A 23958-nucleotide genomic window follows, 5' to 3' on the forward strand; every position below is an offset into this window, starting at 1 on the left:
CGCCGGGTGGGGAATGAGGGGGGGATGGAGCCGGCGGGTGGGGGATGGAGCCGGTGGGTGGGGGATGAGGGGGGGATGGAGCCGGTGGGTGGGGAATGAGGGGGGGATGGAGCCGGTGGGTGGGGAATGAGGGGGGGGTGGAGCCGGCGGGTGGGGAATGAGGGGGGGGTGGAGCCGGCGGGTGGGGAATGAGGGGGGGGTGGAGCCGGCGGGTGGGGGATGGAGCCGGTGGGTGGGGGATGAGGGGGGGATGGAGCCGGCGGGTGGGTAATGAGGGGGGGATGGAGCCGGTGGGTGGGGGATGGAGCCGGCGGGTGGGGGATGGAGCCGGCGGGTGGGGGATGGAGCCGGTGGGTGGGGGATGAGGGGGGGATGGAGCCGGTGGGTGGGGGATGAGGGGGGGATGGAGCCGGTGGGTGGGGGATGAGGGGGGGATGGAGCCGGTGGGTGGGGAATGAGGGGGGGGTGGAGCCGGCGGGTGGGGAATGAGGGGGGGGTGGAACCGGCGGGTGGGGAATGAGGGGGGGGTGGAACCGGCGGGTGGGGAATGAGGGGGGGGGATGGAGCCGGCGGGTGGGTAATGAGGGGGGGATGGAGCCGGCGGGTGGGTAATGAGGGGGGGATGGAGCCGGCGGGTGGGTAATGAGGGGGGGGTGGAACCGGCGGGTGGGTTCGAGGCTTCATAAACACCCCGTGTCGGCCCCAAGCACCGAATACAAAGCTCGGGTGCGGGTTGTGAAGCGGGGAAATCAGCTCCCGCTTTTCCCCGGAACAGGCCTAGAATCCCCGCCGCCGTCTTTATCGGGAGCCTCTCCGGCTCGGCGCATGCGCACTGAGGAAGTCTCGAGCGAGGCTCCTCCCCTCATTCACTCCGATTGGTTGGAGGACCAGCCGCTCCCGCTCGGTCCTCCAGCCTCGCCGCCTCTTCCTATTGGTCCGGACCTGCTGTCAATCACCCCGGGGCATTGTGATGTGGGCGGGGAGGATTCACAAACACCCGCTGGAGGCCCCAACACCCCCAATAAGACCCATTGGTTTTATTGTCAGTCTGCAGACAGGAGCTGGAGAACTGTTCACAATAAGAAGTCTCAACACCAGGTTAAAGACCAACAGGTTTATTTGGTAGCAAATGCCATAAGCTTTCAGAGCGCTGCTCCTTCGTCAGATGGAGTCTGTGTTCACCCCAGTCCAACGCCGGCATCTCCACATCAGAACTGAACACAGGCAGAGGAGAGGGAGGGAGAAAACTGAGGGTGGAGGAAAGAAATGGTGGAGATGGGTTTGGATTTCAGCCCAGGGAGGAGGGAGAGTGTGTGGGATGGGGATTTACAGATTTGGGGGAACAAGAGAGGAAAAAATCTTCCAGAGAAACTAGAATTGTCTGTTCAGAATTTCTATCCTGGACTGACGGTGATGACTTTTGTAAACTCTTTTTACGGGATCTTAGAAACGATGATTGCAGATGGGAAACTCAAACCAAACTTAAGTTTGACAGTCAGTTGGTTCATCATGACCTGAATATCATCACCTTTGAGGCTGAAAGGATAATTGTTCGTTTGTTCTGTCTGAGGGAAAATATTTTAAACATCAGTGTTACTGGAAAAGCACCAAGAGACACACGCACAGCTGAGTGAGAATGTTCCAGTGAACTGATTGCAGAAAGAGCTTTAACCAGTTCCACAGCCTGATAAAACATCACACCATTCACAGTGTGGACGAGCCTTCAACTAATCATCCAACCTGGAGAGACACAAGGACACCGGCACCATGGAACTGTGAGGACTGTGGGAAAGAATTCAGTTATAGATCCCAGCTGGAATACCATAGACACAGTCACAGTGGGGCCGATGCCTTGGAGAAACCGTGGAAATGTGAGGATTGTGGGAAAGGATTCAATTACCCATCCCTGTTGGACAACCACCGGCACACTCACACTGGGGAGCGGCCATTCACCTGTTCTGTGTGTGGAAAGGGATTTACTCAGCCAACCGGCCTCATGTTACACCAGTGCATTCACACTGAGGAGAGGCTGTTCAGCTGCACTCACTGTGGAAAAAGGTTCAGGTCTTCATCAGACCTCAGTCAACATCATCACGTTCACACTGGGGAGAAACCATTCACCTGCTCCATGTGTGGGAAGGGATTCACAAAGTCCTCCAACCTGGTGACACACCAGCGAATTCACTCTGAGGAGAAGCCGTTCAGCTGCACTTCCTGTGGAAAGAGGTTCAGGTATTCACACAGCCTCGAATTCACACTGGGGAGAAGCCTTTCACCTGTTCAGTCTGTGGACAGGGATTCACTCAGTCATCCAGTCTAGTGAGTCATCAGCGAGTTCACACTGGGGAGAGGCCATTCAGCTGCACCTCCTGTGGGAAGAGTTTCAAGCAGGCATATGCCCCCATTGAACACCAGTGAGTTCGCACTGGGGAGATACCATTCACCTGCTCGGTGTGTGGGAAGGGATTCACTGTGTCATCCAGCCTCAAGGCATACCAGCAAATTCACACTGAGGACAAGCCATTCAGCTGCTCTGACTGTGGGAAGAGTTTCAGGACTTCATCTGCTCTCTTTGTACACCAGCGAGTTCACACTGGGGAGAGACCATTCACCTGCTCTGTGTGTGGGAAGGGATTCACTCGGTCCCGCAACCTCGTGACACATGAGCAAATCCACATGTGACTGAGAGATGGGATTCAGCTGTTTCTGCTAATGTTCATTACATCCAGGATTGATAGTTGGACAATTTTAAGTTTGTTTCTGTTGATATTAACAAACCTATAACTGGCTGAAGTTTAATATTCTGTAGATGTCACTGACCTTCAAGGCTACAGTGTCCCTTTTAAAGGCACCATCTGTGATCTTTCAGCTGAATTCAAGAACTCTCAACAGAAATTTAGTTGCAATAAGACTGAACTTTTAACTTCAATCCTAAATTGATCTTTGATGCAAAATCTACAATCCATTGTCTCCCAAGAATGTGAGTTCTCATCAAGTGGAGGTGCCTTTGCCAGCTTGGGTACATTCACAGGATGGAGGATGATCACTCCAGCGGCTCAGCAACAAGAGCCAACATCGAAAAAAACAACCCACAACCAGACCTGAGAACCACTTCATATGTGGCACTTGAAGCAGAACCACCTCTCACAGATTGGTCTCTGCAGCCAACAGTAACAGTGAACCAGAGAGTGGGTGGGCCTTGAGGGTCCCAGTGACCAGGAGAGAAAACAATGTTCTTGATTTTGCACAGAGGGGCAAGAGAACTGAAGCCAGACAGACTGGAGGGAGGGAGGAAACAGGGAGTGGAGAACAGGAATGGTGGAGATGGTGAGATGGGTTTGGATTTCAGCCCAGGGAGGAGGGAGAGTGTGTGAGACGGGGATTTACAGATTTGGGAGAACAAGAGAGGAAAGAATGTTCTAGAGAAATTAGAATTGTCTGATATGAATTTCTATCCTGGACTGACCCGTGATTAATTTTGTCAACTCTTTTTACAGATCTTACAAGGGAAAGATTTGTAGATGCAAAACTCAAAACGAACATTTTGGTTTAACTCAATTATTCATCAACCTTTCAATGTGGAAGGAGAAATATTTATCTGTGGAAAATATTTTAAACATCAGTGCAACTAGAGAAACACCGAGACACACACACACACCCGAGTGAGAGTGTTCCAGTGAACTGATTGTGGAAAGAGCTTTAACCAGTTACATCCTGAAAAAACATCACACCATTCACAGTGGGGAGCAAACACGTGTTCTGTATGTGGACAAGGCTTCAACTGATCTCTAGGCTGGAGAGACAGGAAGAGACCCAGACCATGGAGAAACCTTGGAAATGTGGGGACTGTGGGAAGGGATTCAAGTCTTCTTTCCGGCTGGAAATTCATCGACGCATTCACACTGGGGAGAAGCCATTCCTCTGTTCTGTGTGTGGGAAGGGATTTACCAAGACAACCTACCTGATGTTACACCAGAGAATTCACACTGAGGAGAGGCCCTTCAGCTGCACTCACTGTGGGAAGAGGTTCAACATCACATCCAGCCTCGCTACACACCAGCGGATTCACACTGGGGTGAAGCCGTTCACCTGCTCTGTGTGCGGTGAGAGATTCACTCGGTCATCCGGCCTTTGGACACATCAGCGAATTCACACCGAGGAGAAACCGTTCAGCTGCACATCCTGTGGAAAGCGTTTTGGACAGTCATCCACCCTGACTGCTCACCAATGCACTCACACCGGGGAGAGACCATTCACCTGCTCCATGTGTGGGAAGAAATTCTCCCAGTCATTTGATCTGGTGAGACACCAGCGACTTCACACCGGGGAGAGACCATTCACCTGCTCGGTGTGTGGGAAGGGATTCGCTCGGTTATTCACCCTCCAGTCCCACCACCGCACTCACACTCAGGAGAATCCATTCAGCTGCAGTACCTGTGGAAAAAGTTTCAAGCAGTCATCCAACCTTCTGACTCACCAACGCACTCACTCTGGGGAGAGGCCTTTCACCTGCTCCTTGTGTGGAAAGGCATTCACAAGGTCCTCCAGCCTGCTGAGACACCAGCAAATTCATAATAGACTGCAAGGATTGGATTCTGCTTTTAATCACAGCCTGGATTGATAGTCTGACAATATCTGGTTTGTTTCTGCTGATGTTAACATCCCTACAACTTTAAAAAAAAATTATTAGTCACAAGTAAGGCTTAGATTAACACTGCAATGAAGTCACTGAGAAATGCCCCTAATCACTAAACTCCAGTGCCTGTTCAGGTCAATGCACCTAACCAGCACATCTTTCGGACTGTGGGAGGAAACAGGAGCACCTGGAGGAAATCCACAAAGCACAGGGAGAACATGCAAACTCCACACAATGACCCAAGCCGGGAATTGAACCTGGGTCGCTGGTGCTGTGAGGCAGCAGTGCTAACCACTGTACCACCGTGCCACCCCTGGTTGGAGTTTAATATTCTGGAGATGTCACTGATTTTCGGAGCTGCAATGTTCCTTTTTAAAAGCACCTTCTGTGATCTTTCTCCTTAATTCAAGAATCCTCAACAAGAACCTGTTCATAAAGTTAACAATAAAATTACGAACTTTACTTCAGTCCAAATTAATTAATCTTTTCTGCAAATCTGTGTGTGAGAGATTCCACTGATTAACATCTCCAATTAGAAAGTGCTGATTAATCCTTGCTGATAATTCTGACTGACCTCTTCACAGTGATGTGTCCATTATGAAATTCAATTGTGAAGGAACCTAAACAAAGTAGTGAAATATTATACAGGCACGATAAAAGTTTACATAAAAACTTAAACAACACAGATAACCCGGATAAATGTGTAGTGGTACAACCCGGATAAATGTGTAGTGGTACATTTTGGAACCCGGATAAATGTGTAGTGGTACATTTCGGCAGGTCAAATGGGATGAAGGTGGAGGAGGTGGTTAAGAAGGCGTATGGTGTGCTGGCCTTCATCAATCGGGGGATTGAGTTTAGGAGTCGGGAGATAATGATGCAGCTTCATAAGGCCCTCATCAGACCCCACTTAGAGTACTGTGCTCAGTTCTGGTCATTACAGGAAGGATGTAGAAATTATTGAAAAGGTGCAGAGAAGATTTACAAGGATGCTGCCTGGATTGGGTGGCATGCCTTATGAGGATAGGTTGAGGGAGCTCGGTCTTTTCTCCTTGGAGAGATGAAGGATGAGAGGTGACCTGATAGAGGTGTACAAGATGTTGAGAGGTATAGATCGGGTGGATTCTCAGAGGCTTTTTCCCAGGGCTGAAATGGCTGCTAAGAGAGGACACAGGTTTAAGGTGCTGGGGAGTAGGTACAGAGGAGATGTCAGGGGTAAGTTTTTCACTCGGAGGGTGGTGGGTGAGTGGAATCGGCTGCCGTCAGTGGTGGTGGAGGCAAACTCGATAGGGTCTTTTAAGAGACTTCTGGATGAGTACATGGGACTTAATAGGACAGAGAGTTATAGGTAAGCCTATATATAGGCCGAGGTAGGTAGGGACATGACCGGCGCAACTTGTGGGCCGAAGGGCCTGTTTGTGCTGTAGTTTTTCTATGTTCTATGTCTCATGGTCTTCTCTTATCATAGCTTCCACTTGGCAAAAAACTGCGTCACATTCAGAGATCTGGGAAAGGAAAGGTCTCTGTTCCACTCTGCTGTGATGCGCGCAGTAAACGTGTGTATTTCAGGGGCAGACAGCCGAGCTGCTGCGTGCCATTCCAACAGAGAAAACGGCTCCTTATTTTCAACGGTACTGATACCTGGGCTGAGGACTGGACTGAGTGAACATATTCAGACAGGTTCCATGAATACAAACAAAAATTCGCACAAATGAATTTTAAGATGTCAATTAGACTAACTTGAGCACACAAAGTTGAAGCTTCCTCAAATTCTGGTCAGTTGAGTCAGTGAAGCAGCCTATTATATTTGCAGTGATGTCTGCATTCGAGCTCTTGCTGCTGTTTGAACTGAAGGCGGCTGAATCAAGGATTGCGTTTGCCGGGTGTTGTGGCGCGCACCTGTAATCCCGCTGCTGGGAGGCTGAGGCTGCTGGATTGCTTGAGGTCGGGAGTTCTGGGCTGTTGTTCTCTGTGCCGATCGGGTGTCCACACTAAGATCAGTATCCGCATGGTGTTCCAAAAGGACTCTGGGAGCACCAGGTGTGCTAAGGCGGGGTGAACCGGCCCAGGTCGGGAACGGAGCAGGTCAAATCCCCTGTGCTCCTCAGTAGTGGGATCGCACCTGTGAATAGGAACAGCAGTGCAGCCTGACCAATACAGCGAGACGCATCCTTTTCTCCACACCTTCAATCGTAGCAAACAAAATATTTTGCCGTTCCCATCAATACAGACAAACCCGATGCCTCTCTGCCTGCCTCCACGCTCACTCCCTCTGCTGCCCCTTTCATTCACTCTCACATCCAATGCTATCACCACATCACTCTACGCAAGTAAACGAAAACAAGTACACACACTTTTGACCAACCAACTCCCCACCAGCCCTACACGCTCACACGCACCATTCTGCAATTCCCACTTTCCTCACTCTCCCCATTCTTTGCCTCCTCAATATCCACCTCACTTTTACCGCTCCCTGCTGCTCACGGCAGGAACTGCACTTTTAAAATCTTCAACTTGCACAATCCTGTCAGCCACGGCCACAAGAGAGCGCGAACCTCTTCACTTCCTCCACACTACTCATATCGCGCACACACTTCCCAGCACAACCACCAAACATTCAACCTGTCTCTCGGCTCTCATAACTCCTTCTCGTTTATTCATTCCCTTCTGACAATTTCTCCACTGTCAACATCGAAAGTCGAGACTCTTTTGATTCAATCTAATGCTGTAAATGAGAGAGTGGGAGAGAAAGAAAGAGAGAGAGAGACAGGAAAATGTTCATTGTAACTTCCAGTTTCAGCGTTGATCGCCAAGCCACTTTGGCAATTCACAGACACCCCATTGTTCGATGTCCCCTCTCCCGAGTCTATTCTCAAAGATAAGACCCCGGGGTGGTGACTGCCCCGGAGAGAACGCGCAGTAACCAAGCATTGCGCTTAATAGATTTCACTTGGCACAAAGTGCGTCAAATTCAGAGATCTGGAAAAGGAAAGGTCTCTGTTCCACTCTGCTGTGATGCGCGCAGGAAACGCGCGAATTTCAGGGGCAGACAGCCGAGCTGCTGCGTGCCATTCCAACAGAGAAAACGGCTCATTATTTTCAACGGCACTGATCCCTGGGCTGAGGACTGGACTGAGTGAACCATAAGACCATAAGACCATAAGACATAGGAGCGGAAGTAAGGCCATTCGGCCCATCGAGTCCACTCCACCATTCAATCATGGTTGATTTCAACTCCATTTACCCGCTCTCTCCCCATAGCCCTTAATTCCTCGAGAAATCAAGAATTTATCAATTTCTGTCTTGAAGACGCTCAACGTCTCGGCCTCCACAGCCCTCTGTGGCAATGAATTCCACAGACCTACCACTCTCTGGCTGAAGAAATTTCTCCTCATCTCTGTTCTAAAGTGACTCCCTTTTATTCTAAGGCTGTGCCCCCGCGTCCTAGTCTCCCCTGCTAATGGAAACATCTTCCCTACGTCCATCCTATCTAAGCCGTTCATTATCTTGTAAGTTTCTATCAGATCTCCCCTCAACCTCCTAAACTCCAATGAATATAATCCCATGATCCTCAGACGTTCATCGTATGTCAGGCCTACCATTCCTGGGATCATCCGTGTGAATCTCCGCTGGACCCGCTCCAGTGCCAGTATGTCCTTCCTGAGGTGTGGGGCCCAAAATTGCTCACAGTATTCCAAATGGGGCCTAACCAGTGCTTTATAAAGCCTCAGAAGTACATCCCTGCTTTTGTATTCCAAGCCTCTTGAGATAAATGACAACATTACATTTGCTTTCTTAATTACGGACTCAACCTGCAAGTTTACCTTTAGAGAATCCTGGACGAGGACTCCCAAGTCCCTTTGCACTTTAGCATTATGAATTTTGTCACCGTTTAGAAAATAGTCCATGCCTCTATTCTTTTTTCCAAAGTGCACGACCTCGCACTTGCCCACGTTGAGTTTCATCAGCCACTTCTTGGACCACTCTCCTAAACTGTCTAAATCTTTCTGCAGCCTCCCCACCTCCTCAATACTACCTGCCCCTCCACCTATCTTTGTATCATCGGCAAACTTGGCCAGAATGCCCCCAGTCCCGTCGTCTAGATCGTTAATACATAAAGAGAACAGCTGTGGCCCCAACACTGAACCCTGCGGGACACCACTTGTCACCGGTTGCCATTCTGAGAAAGAACCTTTTATCCCAACTCTCTGCCTTCTGTCTGACAGCCAATCGTCAATCCATGTTAGTACCTTGCCTCGAATACCATGGGCCCTTATTTTACTCTGTGGGTAGAGTTGAGGAACTACAAAGGCAAAAAAACCATAATGGGAGTTATGTACAGGCCTCCTGACAGTGGTCAGGACCAGGGGCACAAAATGCACCACGAAATAGAAAGGGCATGTCAAAAAGGCACGGTCACAGTGATCATGGGGGATTTCAATATGCAGGTGGACTGGGTAAATAATGTTGCCAGTGGACCCAAAGAAAGGGAATTCATTGAATGTTTACAGGATGGCTTTTTGGAACAGCTTGTGATGGAGCCCACGAGGGAACAGGCTATTCTGGACTTAGTGTTATGTAATGAGCCAGACGTGATAAAAGATCTTAAAGTAAGGGAACACTTAGGAAGCAGGGATCATAATATGGTAGAATTCAGTCTGCAATTTGAAAGAAGGAAGGCAGAATCAGATGTGAAGGTTCTACAGTTAAATAAAGGTAATTACAGGCGCATGAGGGAGGAACTGACAAAAATCGACTGGAAGCAGAGCCTAGTGGGAAAGACAGTAGAACAGCAATGGCAGGAGTTTCTGGGAGTAATTGAGGACACAGTGCAGAGGTTCATCCCAAACAAAAGAAAGGTTATCAGAGGGGGGATTAGGCAGCCATGGCTGACAAAGGAAGTCAGGGAATGCATCAAGGCAAAAGAGAGAGCCGATAATGTGGCAAAGAGTAGTGGGAAGTCAGAAGATTGGGAAGGCTATAAAAACAAACAGGGGATAACAAAGAGAGAAGTAAGGAAGGAGAGGATCAAATATGAAGGTAGGCTAGCCAGTAACATTAGGAATGATAGTAAAAGTTTCTTTAAATACATTAAAAACAAACGGGAGGCAAAAGTAGACATTGGGCCGCTCCAAAATGACGCTGGTAATCTAGTGATGGGAGACAAGGAAATAGCTGAGGAACCTAATAAGTACTTTGCGTCAGTCTTCACAGTAGAAGACATGAGTAATATCCCAACAATTCAGGAAAGTCAGGGGGCAGAGTTGAATATGGTTGCCATCACAAAGGAGAAAGTGCTAGAGAAACTAAAAGGTCTGAAAATTGATAAATCTCCGGGCCCGGATGGGCTACATCCTAGAGTTCTAAAGGAGATAGCTGAAGAAATAGTGGAGGCGTTAGTTATGATCTTTCAAAAGTCACTGGAGTCAGGGAAAGTCCCAGAGGATTGGAAAATCGCTGTTGTAACCCCACTGTTCAAGAAGGGAACAAGAAAAAAGATGGAAAATTATAGGCCAATTAGCCTAACCTCAGTTGTGGGCAAAATTCTAGAATCCATCGTTAAGGATGAGATTTCTAAATTCTTGGAAGTGCAGGGTCGGATTAGGACAAGTCAGCATGGATTTAGTAAGGGGAGGTCGTGCCTGACAAACCTGTTAGAGTTCTTTGAAGAGATAACAAATAGGTTAGACCAAGGAGAGCCAATGGATGTTATCTATCTTGACTTCCAAAAGGCCTTTGACATATTCACACAGGTTCCATGAATACAAACAAAAATTCGCACAAATGAATTTAAGTTGTCAATTCGACTAACTTGAGCATTCAAAGTTGAAGCGTCCTCAAATTATTACCAGTTGAGTCAGTGAAGCAGCCTATGATATTTGCAGTGATGTCTGCAGTGGAGCCCTCCTGCTGTTTGAACTGAAGGCGGCTGAGTCAAGGGTTGCGTTTGCCGGGTGTTGTGGCGCGCACCTGTAATCCCGCTGCTGCGAGGCTGAGGCTGCTGGATTGCTTGAGATCGGGAGTTCGGGGCTGTTGTTCTCTGTGCCGATCGGGTGTCCACACTAAGATCAGTATCCGCATGGTGTTCCAAGCGGACTCTGGGAGCACCAGGTGTGCTAAGGAGCGGTGAACCGGCCCAGGTCGGGAACGGAGCAGGTCAAATCCCCTGTGCTCTTTGACAGTGGGATCGCACCTGTGAATAGAAACAGCAGTGCCGCCTGACCAATACAGCGAGACGCATCCTTTTCTCCACACCTTCAATCGCAGCAAACAAAATATTTTGCCGTTCCCTCAATGCAGAGAAACCCGATGCCTCTCTGCCTGCCTCCACACTCACTCCCTCTGCTGCCCCTTTCATTCACTCTCACATCCAATGCCATCACCACATCAATCTACGCAAGTCAACCAAAACATGGACACACACTTTTGACCAACCAACTCTCCACCAGCCCTGCACGCTCACACGCACCATTCTGCAATTCCCACTTGCCTCACTCACTGCCCATTCTTTGCCTCCTCAATATCCACCTCACTTTTACCGCTCCCTGCTGCTCACGGCAGAAACTACACTTTTAAAATCTTCAACTTGCACAATCATGTCAGCCACGGCCACAGGAGAGCGCGAACCTCTTCACCTCTTGCTCACATCTCATATCGCGCACACACTTCCCAGCACATCCACCAAGCATTCAAGCTGCCTCTCGGCTCTCATATCTCCTTCTCCTTTATTCATTCCCTCCTGACAACATCTCCACTGTCAACGTCGAGAGCCTGGATGCTTATGACTTAATCTAATGCTGTAAATGAGAGAATGGGAGACAAAGGAAGGGAGAGAGAGAGAAAGACAGCAAAATGTTCATTGTAATTTCAATTTCAGCGTTGATCGCGAACCCACTTTGGCAATTCACCGACCTTCATTGTTCAATGTCCCCTCTACCGAGTCTATCCCAAGGAGGAGGAAACATGCCAAGGGGAGGACGAGGCCTCCACGGCTGACGAGCGAAGTCAAGGACAAGATAAAAGCAAAAGAAAAAGAATACAAAGTGGCGAGGTTTAGTGGGAAGCTGGAGGATTGGGATGTTTTTAAAATGCGGGCAGAAGACAACTATAAAAGCAATAAGGGGGAGGGAAAGATGAAATATGAGTGGAAGGTCGCCAGTAATATAAAAGAAGATAGGAAGAGTTTTTTTCAATATATAAAAGATAAGAGAGAGGCAAAAATAGACATTGGATCACGATAAAATGAGGCTGGAGAAGCAACAATAGGAAACAAAGAAATGGCAGATGGACTGAATCGTTACTTTGCATCAGTCCTCACGGTGGAAGACACCAGGGGGATGCCAGAGCTCCAGGAGAATCAGGGGGAACAGGTGGCTGCAGTGGCCATCACGAAGGAGAAGGTTCTGGGGAAACTGAAAGGTCTAAAGGTGGATAAATCAGGTGGACTGGATGGACTACACGCCAGGATTCTAAAAAAGCTAACTGAGGAAATTGTGGAGGCATTGGCAGTGATCTTTCAGGAATCACAGAGGACTGGAAAGTAGCGAATGTAACACCGCTGTTTAAGAAGGGAGGGAGGCAGGAACTGTGAAATTAGAGGCCAGTGAGCCTGACTTCGGTCATTGGCAAGATTATAGAGTCAATTATGAAAGATGAGATTGCAGAATACTTGGAAGTGCATGATAAAATAGGACTGAGTCAGCATGGCTTCGTCAAGGGGTGGTCATGTCTGACAAATCTCTTAGCATTCTGTGAGGAGATGACAAGGAAGTTCGATGAAGGAGAACCAGTGGACGTGATTTATTTCGATTCCCAGAAGGCCTTTGGCAATGTGCCGCATAGGAGACTGTTCAATCTGTTAGGAGCACATAGTTCTAAGCTTAAGATCCTGGCATGGATAGAGGGTTGGCTGATTGGCAGGAGGCAGAGTGTGGGGATAAAGGGGTCCTTTTCAGGATGGCAGCCGGTGACTAGCGGTGTGCGTCAGGGGTCGGTGCTGGGACCACAACTTTTCACAATATACATTAACGTTTTGGAAGAAGGAACTGAAGGCACTGTTGCGAAGTTTGCAGATGATACAAAGATATGCAGAGGGACAGGTAGTATTGAGGAAGCAGGGGGCTTCAGAAGGAACTGAACAGGTTAGGAGAGTGGGCAAAGAAGTGACAGATGGAGTATAATGTGGAAAAGTGTGAGGTTATGCACTTTGGAAGGAGAAATGGAGGCACAGACTATGTTCTAACTGGGGAAATGCTGAGGAAATCAGAAACACAAAGGGGCTTGGGAGTGCTTGTTCTCAAGGTTAACATGCAGATTTAGTCGGCAGTCAGGAAGGCAAATGCAATGCTAGCATTCATGTCGAGAGGGCTAGAATACAATAGCAGGGATGTATTTCTGAGGCTGCATAATACCCCATTTGGAGTATTGTGAGCAGTTTTGGGCCCCGTATCTAAGGAAGGATGTGCTGGCCTTGGAAAGGGTCCAGAGGAGGTTCACAGGAATGATCCCCAGAATGAAGAGCTTGTCGTATGAGGAAGGGGTGAGGACTCTGGCTCTGTACTCGTTGGAGTTTAGAAGGAAGAGGGGGAAACCTGCAGGATACTGCGAGGCCTGGATAGAGTGGACGTGAAGAGGACGTTTTGATTTTGATTTGATTTGATTTATTATTCTCACATCTATTAACGTACAGTGAAAAGTATTGTTTTTTGCGCGCTATACAGACAAAACACACCATTCATGAAGAAGGAAAACAAGAGAGTGCAGAATGTAGTGTTACAGTCATAGCTAGGGTGCAGAGAAAGTTCAACTTAATGCAAGGTAAGTCCATTCAAAAGTCTGACAGCAGCAGGGAAGAAGCTGTTCTTGAGTCGGTTGGTACAGGACGTTCAACGTTTGACACTTTTTCCTGAAGGAAGAAGGTGGAAGAGAGAATGTCCGGTGTACATGGGGTCCTTAGTTATGCTGGCTGCTTTGCCGAGGCAGTGGGAAGTGCAGACAGAGTCAATGATGGGAGGCTGGTTTGCGTGATGGATTGGGCTACATTCACGATTTTTTGTAGTTTCTTGCGGTCTTGGGCAGAGCAGGAGCCATGCCAAGCTGTGATCCAACTGGAAAGAATGCTTGCTATGGTGCACCTGTAAAAGTTGGTGAGAGGCATAGCTGACATTCCAAATTTCCTTAGTCTTCTGAGAAAATAGAGGCATTGGTGCTCTTTCTGAACAATAGTGTCGGCATGGGGGGGACTAGGACAGGTTGTTGGTGATCTGGACACCTAAAAACTTGAAGCTCACGACCTTTTCTATTTCATTCCTGTTGATGTAGGCAGTAAAAAGTCTCACAAAGCCAGGTTAAATTCCAACAGGTTTATTTGGTAGCAAATACCATAAGCAAATACCAAATAAACCTGTTGGACTTTAACCTGGTGTTGTGAGGCTTCTTACTGTGTTCACCCCAGTCCAACGCCGGCATCTCCACATCATGATGTAGGCAGGGGCATGTTCTCCTTTACACTTCCTGAAGTTGATGACAATCTCCTTCGTTTTGTTGACATGGAGGGAGAGATTATTGTTGCCGCATCAGTTCACCAGATTCTCTATCTCATTCCTGTACTCTGTCTCATCATTGTTTGAGATCCAACCCACTATGGTGCTGTCGTCAGCAAACTTGAAAATCAAATTGGAGGGGAATTTGGCCAGACAGTCATTGGTATCATAAGGAGTATAGTAAGGGGCTGACAACACAGCCTTGTGGGGCACCCGTGTTGAGGATGATCGTGGTGGAGGTGTTGTTGCCTATCCTTACTGATTATGGTCTGTGAGTTAGGAAGTGCAGGATCCAATCACAGAGCGAGGTGCTGAGCCCCAGGCCACGGAGTTTGGGGATGTGTTTCGTGGGAATAATAATGTTGAAGACTGAGCTGTAGTCAATAAATAGGAGTCTGACATAGGTGTCCTTGTTATCAACGTGTTCCAGCGCTGAGTGCAGTGTTGATGTTTCCACTAGTAGGAAAAACTAGGACCAGAGGGCACAACCTCAGGCTAAAGGGACAATCATTTGAAACAGATATGAGGAGGAATTTCTTCAGCCAGAGTGTGGTGAATCTGTGGAACTCTGGGCCGCAGAAAGGTGTGGAGGCCAGATCATTGAGTGTCATTAAGGCAGGAATAGATATGTTCTTGATTAATAAGAGGATCAGGGGTTATGGGGAAAAGGCAGGAGAATGAGGATGAGAAAAATATCAGCCATGATTAAATGGCGGAGCAGACTCGATGGGCCGAGTGGCAAAATTCTGCTCCTATGTCTCATGGTCTTCTGGTATCATAGCTTCCACTTGGCAAAAAACTGCGTCACATTCAGAGATCTGGAAAAGGAAAGGTCTCTGTTCCACTCTGCTGTGATGCGCGCAGTAAACGCGCGTATTTCAGGGGCAGACAGTCGAGCTGTTGCGTGCCATTCCAACAGAGAAAACGGCTCCTTATTTTCAATGGCACTGATCCCTGGGCTGAGGACGGGACTGAGTGAACATATTCACACAGGTTCCATGAATACAAACAAAAATTCGCACAAATAAATTTTAAGAGGTCAATTAGACTAACTTGAGCACACAAAGTTGAAGCTTCCTCAAATTATGGTCAGTTGAGTCAGTGAAGCAGCCTATTATATTTGCAGTGATGTCTGCATTCGAGCTCTTGCTGCTGTTTGAACTGAAGGCGGCTGAATCAAGGATTGCGTTTGCCGGGTGCTGTGGCGCGCACCTGTAATCCCGCTGCTGGGAGGCTGAGGCTGCTGGATTGCTTGAGGTCGGGAGTTCTGGGCTGTTGCTCTCTGTGCCGATCGGGTGTCCGCACTAAGATCAGTATCCGCATGGTGTTCCGAGAGGACTCTGGGAGCACCAGGTGTGCTAAGGAGGGGTGAACCGGCCCAGGTCGGGAACGGAGCAGGTCAAATCCCCTGTGCTCTTCGACAGTGGGATAGCACCTGTGAATAGGAACAGCAGTGCCGCCTGACCAATACAGCGAGACGCATCCTTTTCTCCACACCTTCAATCGCAGCAAACAAAATATTTTGCCGTTCCCCTCAATACAGACAAACCCGATGCCTCTCTGCCTGCCTCCACACTCACTCCCTCTGCTGTCCCTTTCATTCACTCTCACATCCAATGCCATCACCACAGCAAACTACGCAAGTAAACCAAAACATGGACACACACCTTTGACCAACCAACTCTCCACCAGCCCTACACGCTCACACGCACCATTCTGCAATTCCCACTTTCCTCACTCTCCCCATTCTTTGCCTCCTCAATATCCACCTCACTTTTACTGCTCCCTGCTGCTCACGGCAGGAACTGCACTTTTAAAATCTTCAACTTGCACAATCATGTCAGCCACGGCCACAAGAGAGCGCGAACCTCTTCACCTCTTCCCCACATCTCATATCGCGCACATACTTCCCAGCACATCCAACAAGCATTCATAGAACATAGAACATAGAAAGCCACAGCACAAACAGGCCCTTCGGCCCACAAGTTGCGCTGATCATATCCCTACCTCTGGGCCTATCTATAGCCCTCAATCCCATTAAATCCCATGTACTCATCCAGAAGTCTCTTAAAAGACCCCAACGAGTTTGCCTCCACCACCACCGACGTCAGCCGATTCCACTCACCCACCACCCTCTGAGTGAAAAACTTACCCCTGACATCTCCTCTGTACCTACCCCCCAGCACCTTAAACCTGTGTCCTCTCGTAGCAACCATTTCAGTCCTTGGAAATAGCCTCTGAGAGTCTACCCTATCCAGACCTCTCAACATCTTGTATACCTCTATCAGGTCACCTCTCATCCTTCGTCTCTCCAGGGAGAAGAGACCAAGCTCCCTCAACCTATCCTCATAAGGCATGCCCCCCAATCCAGGCAACATCCTTGTAAATCTCCTCTGCACCCTTTCAATGGCTTCAACATCTTTCCTGTAATGAGGTGACCAGAACTGCGCGCAGTACTCCAAGTGGGGTCTAACCAGGGTCCTATAAAGCTGCAGCATTATCTCCCGACTCCTAAACTCAATCCCTCGATTAATGAAGGCTAGTACGCCGTACGCCTTCTTGACCGCATCCTCCACCTGCGAGGCCGATTTAAGAGTCCTATGGACCCGGACCCCAAGGTCCTTCTGATCCTCTACACTGCTAAGAATGGTACCCTTCATATTATACTGCTGCTTCATCCCATTGGATCTGCCAAAATGGATCACTACACACTTATCCGGGTTGAAGTCCATCTGCCACTTCTCCGCCCAGTCTTGCATTCTATCTATGTCTCGCTGCAACTTCTGACATCCCTCCAAACTATCCACAACACCACCTACCTTGGTGTCGTCAGCAAACTTACCAACCCATCCCTCCACTTCCTCATCCAGGTCATTTATGAAAATGACAAACAGCAAGGGTCCCAGAACAGCTGCCTCTCGGCTCTCATATCTCCTTCTCCTTTATTCATTCCCTCCTGACAATTTCTCCACTGTCAATGTCGAAAGCCTAGACGCTTATGACTTAATCTAATACTGTAAATGAGAGAGTGGGAGAGAAAGAAAGAGAGAGAGAAAGACAGCAAAATGTTCATTGTAATTTCAATTTCAGCGTTGATCGCTAACCCACTTTAGCAATTCACCGACCTTCATTGTTCAATGTCCCCTCCACCGAGTCTATCCCAAGGAGGAGGAAACATGCCAAGCGGAGAACGAGGCCTCCACGGCTGACGAGGGAAGTCAAGGACAAGATAAAAGCAAAAGAAAAAGAATACAAAGTGGCGAGGATTAGTGGGAAGCTGGAGGATTGGGATTTTTTTAAAATGCGAGCAGAGGACAACTCTGAAAGCAATAGGGCGGGGCGGGTGGAGGGGGGGGGGCGGGGGGGGGGGGGAGGGGAGATGAAATATGATTGCAAGGTAGCCAGTAATATAAAAGAAGACAGGAAGAGTTTTTTTCAATCCATAAATGATAAGAGAGAGGCAAAAATAGACATTGGATCACGACAAAATGAGGCGGGAGAAGTAACAATAGGAAACAAAGAAATGGCAGATGGACTGAATCGTTACTTTGCATGGTCCTCATGGTGGGAGACACCAGGGGGATGCCAGAGCTCCAGGAGAATCAGGGGGAACAGGTGACTGCAGTGGCCATCACTACGGAGAAGGTTCTGGGGAAACTGAAAGGTCTAAAGGTGGATAAATCACCTGGACTGGATGGACTACACGCCAGGATTCTAAAAATGATAACTGAGGAAATTGTGGAGGCATTGGCAGTGATCTTTCAGGAATCACAGAGGACTGGAAAGTAGCGAATGTAACACCGCTGTTTAAGAAGGGAGGGAGGCAGGAAATGTGAAATTAGAGGCCAGTGAGCCTGACTTCAGTCATTGGCAAGATTATAGAGTCAATTATGAAAGATGAGGTTGCAGAATACTTGGAAGTGCATGATAAAATAGGACTGAGTCAGCATGGCTTGGTCAAGGGGTGATCATGTCTGACAAATCTCTTAGAATTATTTGAGGAGATAACAAGGAAGTTAGATAAAGGAGAACCAGTGGACGTGATTTATTTTGATCCCAAGAAGGCCTTTGGCAATGTGTCGCATAGGAGACTGTTCATTCTGTTAAGAGCACATGGTGCTAAGCTTAAGATCCTGGCATGGATAGAGGATTGGCTGATTGGCAGGAGGCAGAGTGTGGGGATAAAGGGGTCCTTTTCAGGATGGCAGCCAGTGACTAGAGGTGTGCTTCAGGCGTCGGTGCTGGGACCACAACTTTTCACAATATACATTAATGTTTTGGAAGAAGGAACTGAAGGCACTGTTGCTAAGTTTGCAGATGATACAAAGATATGTAGAGGGACAGGTAATATTGAGGAAGCAGCAGGCTGCAGAAGTACCTGAACAGGTTAGGAGAGTGGGCAAAGGAGTGGCAGATGGAATACAATGTGGAAAAGTGTGAGGTTATGCACTTTGGAAGGAGGAATGGAGGCACAGACTATTTTCGAAATGGGGAAATGCTTAGGAAATCAGAAACACAAAGGGGCTTGGGAGTGCTTGTTCTCAAGGATAACATGCAGATTCAGTCGGCAGTTAGGAAGGCAAATGCAATGCTAGCATTCATGTCGAGAGGGCTAGAATAATAGAATACAATAAATGATTTAGACCACGACACCACACAACCCTGCCACAGCAACCTCTGCAAGACGTGCCGGATCATCGACACGGATGCCATCATCTCACGTGAGAACACCATCTACCAGGTACACGGTACCTACTCTTGCAACTCGGCCAATGTTGTCTACCTGATACGCTGCAGGAAAGGATGTCCCGAGGCATGGTACATTGGGGAAACCATGCAGACCCTACGACAACGGATGAATAAACACCGCTCGACAATCACCTGGCAAGACTGTTCTCTTCCTGTGGGGGATCACTTCAGCAGTCACGGGCATTCAGCCTTGGATCTTCAGATAAGCGTTCTCCAAGGCGGCATTCACGACACACGGCAGCGCAGAGTCGCTGAGCAGAAACTGATAGCCAAGTTCCGCACACATGAGGACGGCCTAAACCGGGATGTTGGATTTATGTCACATTATCAGTAACCCCCACAGCTTGCCTCCTGGGCTTGTAGAATCTCACTAGCTGTTCTGTCTGGAAACAATACACATCTCTTTGACCTGTGTTGAATGCTCCCTCCACCCACATTGTCTGTACCTTTAAGACCTGGCTGGCTGTAGAGATTCGCATTCTAATTAGTATTCTGTAACTTGATTTCTGTGTCTGTGCACTGTTTGAGAGCAGATATCCACTCCATCTGACAAAGGAGCAGTGCTCCGAAAGCTTATGGTATTTGCTACCAAATAAACCTGTTGGACTTTAACCTGGTGTTGTGAGACTTCTTACTATGAATAAGTAACACAGTGGAACAGTGGGGTAAATATGTGGGGTTACGGGGATAGGGCCTAGGTAAGATGCTCTGTTGGAGAGTCGGTGCAGACTCGATGGGCCCTGTACCCTTGTGCATTTACCCTACTAACCCCCCTAACCTACACATCTTTGGACGCTAACGGATAATTTAACATGGCCAATCCACCTAACCTGCACATCTTTGGAATGTAGGAGGAAACGGAAGCACCCAGAGGAAACTCAGACACAGGGAGAACGTACACAGAAACCCACTGCTGTCAGGCAGCAGTGCTAACCACTGTTCCACCGTGCAGCCCTTCATCTGCTGCTGAATCCCACATCCACACATTACTGCCAGACTTGACAATTTCAACACATTCCTGACTGGTCTCCCGCATTCTGTAATTTTGAGATAATCCAAAATGTCCCCATGTCTTGCAGACGCTTCCTCCATCTCCACAACCCCCTCTTCTAATTCTGGACCTCTGTGCAGCCCCTTTGCAATTCCTGCAGCATTGCTGGCCGTGCGGACTAATGTATGGTTCAATTCCCATTCCAGCTGAGGTCGGTGTCGGAGCTGTCTCCTCACCCTGCCCAAGAGTGGATGGTAACAGCAGCCTGCTACTGACACAAACTGCCAGGAAAACAGCTCTGGATGACACATCAGCAGACATTTGGGGTTCCAAATGCTTGAAAAATGTTAACCTGTGTGAAATTGAGGTGTATTCCAGACTAATTTAAATATCGGATGAGTGTCATTGCTTATTTAGTCACTGCTATAAACAGTGGAATTTTCACTTTGTAAACCTCAGCTTGAAGGAATAAAGTGAATAAATTGGGATATTAACTTTTACCATTATCCATCTGAAGCCAATGGACTCCTTTTCCCCGCCCTGATGTGACACTGTATCGTCTTAGGTTTGAAGAAGAAACTTAACCTTAGAGCACTGGGTGGTACAGTGGCACAGTGGTTAGCACTGCTGCCTCACAGCGCCAGGGATTTGGATTTGATTCCCAGCTTGGGTCACTGTGTGGAGTTTGCACATTTTCCCCGTGTCTGTGGATTTCCTCCGGGTGCTCCGGTTTCCTCCCACAGTCTGAAAGATGTACTGGTTAGGGTGCATTGGCCATGCTGAATTCTCCCTCAGTGTAACCCGAACAGGTGCCGGAGTGTGGCGACTGGGGGATTTTCACAGTAACTTCATTACAGTGCGAATGTAAACCTACTTGTGACTCATAAATAAACTTTACTACTGGCCTCAGTACCCGAGACCTGGCAGGATGGCAAGAATGGCCTGGGGCTCCAGTGAGGTGTACTGGAGGGGCTGGAGTGGGCAAGAGGTGACACTGGGAGGAGCAGCAGCTGGGAGGCCTACAGCGACCTCTGGTGGACAGGAGGGGAAACAGCAGCAGTGCAGTCTGCGCAAAAGCTTCCCCAGTTCAGCTGATCAGAGAGACTGGGAACCTCTCCAAATGTAAACTTCAGCTTCTCACATTCACCCCCATCTCCCTCCATCCACCTCACTCATCCCTCCCTCTCACCATCCATCCCTTTCTCCTTCCTCCCATCCCTGTAAGTTTCAGGGCAATCCTCCATATTTTAAAAGGACTCAGGAGAAACCTGCCAGTTTAAAAGTGGCCAACTCTGGCTGCTGGCTGATAAAAACCTCCCAGAAGACTCGGCAGGACAAACATAACCTGCCTGTGGACTGTGCTAAGAGAAAAAAAGGTGTGAGGTCCCTGAATATGCAAGTGGCCAAAAAGGCAGACACACCAGTGATCGAATCATCAGAAGGACAAAGGACAGTAAACAGACCAGCAGGGAGTCCATGGCCACAGAAATCGGCCCATCCACAGAAGACATTGAAATAACGACCCACAGGGGGTCAAGGCAGTTCCAGCCTTTTGTGTGTGGACTTGACTAAATTAAACTGAAACTGCCGGTGATTGAAAGCCCCATTGTCCTTGAAAATCACCTACGGGGGCAGGGAAGGTGTTTTTGTTAAATTGAGCTGAGAGTCAAACAAGCAGAACCAAGCTCTCTTCCAGAATCACAAGCAGTGACACAGACAAGCAGGACCAAGCTCTCTTCCAGAATCGCAAGCAGGGACACAGACAAGCAGAACCAAGCTCTCTTCCAGAATCGCAAGCAGTGACACAGACAAGCAGGACCGAGCTCTCTTCCGTTTCGACCCTGCACTAAGACATTCGAGCCGACCACAAAGGAACCCCTTTTAGAATTGTGAGTATCCCAGCCAACCTTGTGAAGCTCCCGAGGATAGGATAGAGGTTGAGGCAAGGGGAGGGGTGGTGTATTGTAATTTTAAAGTTCAGTAATACGTTGTACCCATTAGCATTTCTCCCATAGTGTAGTATGAAGTATAAGTTTTATTCATGTGTGGTGGGGTATTGAAGAGGTTGATTTTATTGTTAAATAAATCACTGTAAGTTTTGAAACTCATTTGGAGTCCATCTTGCCTCTTGTTCTCTCATCAGTGCACTCTGACGAGGTCACAGTTTCAATATCCCTTACCATAAATCCGGAGTCTGGAACCGAGGGTGATCTGAGTGATTCGAACCCGCTCACTCAAGGGAGACTGCTGGTCAGGAGATAAAAGGGACAGAGTCTCTCTGTTCTCTCTCTTGGAGACCTACTCGAGTGGAGTGGGTGCAGGGTGGCCATTGTCCCACCAACAAGGGAGAGAATCACTCAGGCCTTGGTGGGGGTTTTGGGATGGCTGTGTGATATAAGTATCAGGTTACCGGTCAGCTATAAACGGTGAGCCTGGTTCAGCGCTCTCTCCTGTGGACTTGCCCCAGTGCAGCATTCCCCAGCCTTTGAAATTTCAAGGCCTGTAAGAGAGAGACACTCACAGCTATCGGCAGACCCTCAAACATCGGCCTGTAAGTGGAGTAACAAGGAAGATCCCGCTACATCCCTCCCTCCAATAAGAACCATTCACTGAGCACAGCAGTTTCAGCCTCATTCCCACAGTCTGTATTCCAGCCTTTATCACATCCACTCTGCTCCCAGATATTTTACACCATTAGATATTACAATTCAAACTTTATAATCTCTACAATTTACTATTTGTTCAAGGAGATGAGGGCGGCATGGTGGCACAGCGGTTAGCACTACTGCCTCACAGCGCCAGGGACCTGAGTTCAATTCCTGGCTTGGGTCACTGTCTGTGCAGAGTCTGCACATTCTCCCTGTGTCTGCGTGGGTTTCCTCTGGGTGCTCCGGTTTCCTCCCACAGTCCAAAGATGTGCTGCTTAGGTTGACTGGCCATGCAAAATTGACCCGTGTTAGGAGGATTAGCAGGTTAAATATGTGGTGTTACGGGGATAGGGCCTGGGTGGGATTGTGGTTGGTGCAGACTCGATGGGCTGAATGGCCTCCTTCTGCACTGTAAGATTCTACGATTCTATGAGTTCACAAAATTAAAGTTAAAAGTTAAATTTATTTATTAGTCACAAGTAAGGCTTACATTAACACTGCAATGAAGTTACTGTGAAATTCCCCGAGTCGCCACACTCCAGCACCTGTTTGGGTCAATGCACCTAAATAGCGCATCTTTCAGACGGTGGGAGGAAACTGGAGCACCCGGAGGGAACCCACACAGACACGGAGAGAACGTGCAGACTCCACACAGACAGTGACCCAAGCTGGGAATTGAACCCGGGTCCCTGGCACTGTGAGGCAGCAGTGCAGACAGACAGTCAAGAAATCATCAATTCCACTCCCACCCAGAGCGATGGGGATATATTTAGAGTAACAGTTTTAACAACACCAGGTTAAAGTCCAACAGGTTTATTTGATAGCAAATACCATTAGCTTTTGGAGCGCTGCTCCTTCGTCAGATGGAGTGGAAATCTGCTCTCAAACAGTGCACAGAGACACAAAATCAAGTTACAGAATACTGATTAGAATGCAAATCTCTACAGCCAACCAGTTCTTAAAGATACAGACAATGTGAGTGGAGGGAGCATTAAGCACAGGTTAAAGAGATGTGTATTGTCTCCAGACAGGACAGCCAGCAAGTCCAGGAGGCAAGTTGTGGGGGTTACTGATAGTGTGACATAAAGCCAACATCCCGGCTTAGGCCGTCCTCATGTGTGCGAAAGTTGGCTATCAGTTTCTGCTCAGCGACTCTGCGCTGTCGTGTGTCGTGAAGGCCGCCTTGGAGAACGCTTACCCGAAGATCAGAGGCTGAATGCCCATGATGCACTTCAGCGGTCACGGGCATTTGTCAGGAGAGAAAAGTGCTGACGTGTCGAGTCCAGATGACCCTTTGTCAAAGACTGACCTCTGAAGAATTGAGAGAGGGAGGTGGAAAAGGACAAAATGAAAGATCTGCAAAATGACAAAATGTTTCACGGCCCAAGACCA

General features: G+C 48.3%; 2 protein-coding genes across 2 annotated transcripts in view; both read left to right on the forward strand.

Annotated features, from left to right (window-relative positions):
• LOC144482991 (uncharacterized) overlaps nt 1-23958 on the forward strand; it is a 160993-nt gene that overhangs the window by 24035 nt on the left and 113000 nt on the right. The window lies entirely within an intron of this gene.
• On the forward strand, nt 1453-4621 carry LOC144482966 (uncharacterized). The gene is made up of 3 exons (XM_078201798.1): nt 1453-1494; nt 2227-2414; nt 4111-4621. Exons 1-3 carry the CDS (start codon nt 1453-1455, stop codon nt 4619-4621), a joined length of 741 nt encoding a protein of 246 aa, XP_078057924.1.

The sequence above is a fragment of the Mustelus asterias genome, unplaced genomic scaffold (assembly GCF_964213995.1).
Source record: "Mustelus asterias unplaced genomic scaffold, sMusAst1.hap1.1 HAP1_SCAFFOLD_44, whole genome shotgun sequence".
Lineage (NCBI taxonomy): Eukaryota > Metazoa > Chordata > Chondrichthyes > Carcharhiniformes > Triakidae > Mustelus > Mustelus asterias.

Coding starts and splice junctions, on each gene's coding strand:
- LOC144482966 (XM_078201798.1), top strand. CDS start 1,453: ATGATTGCAGATGGGAAACTCAAACCAAACTTAAGTTTGACA. Junction 1,495..2,226: donor AACCAAACTTAAGTTTGACA/GTCAGTTGGTTC, acceptor CTGTGGAAAGAG/GTTCAGGTATTCACACAGCC. Junction 2,415..4,110: donor TATGCCCCCATTGAACACCA/GTGAGTTCGCAC, acceptor GTGCGGTGAGAG/ATTCACTCGGTCATCCGGCC.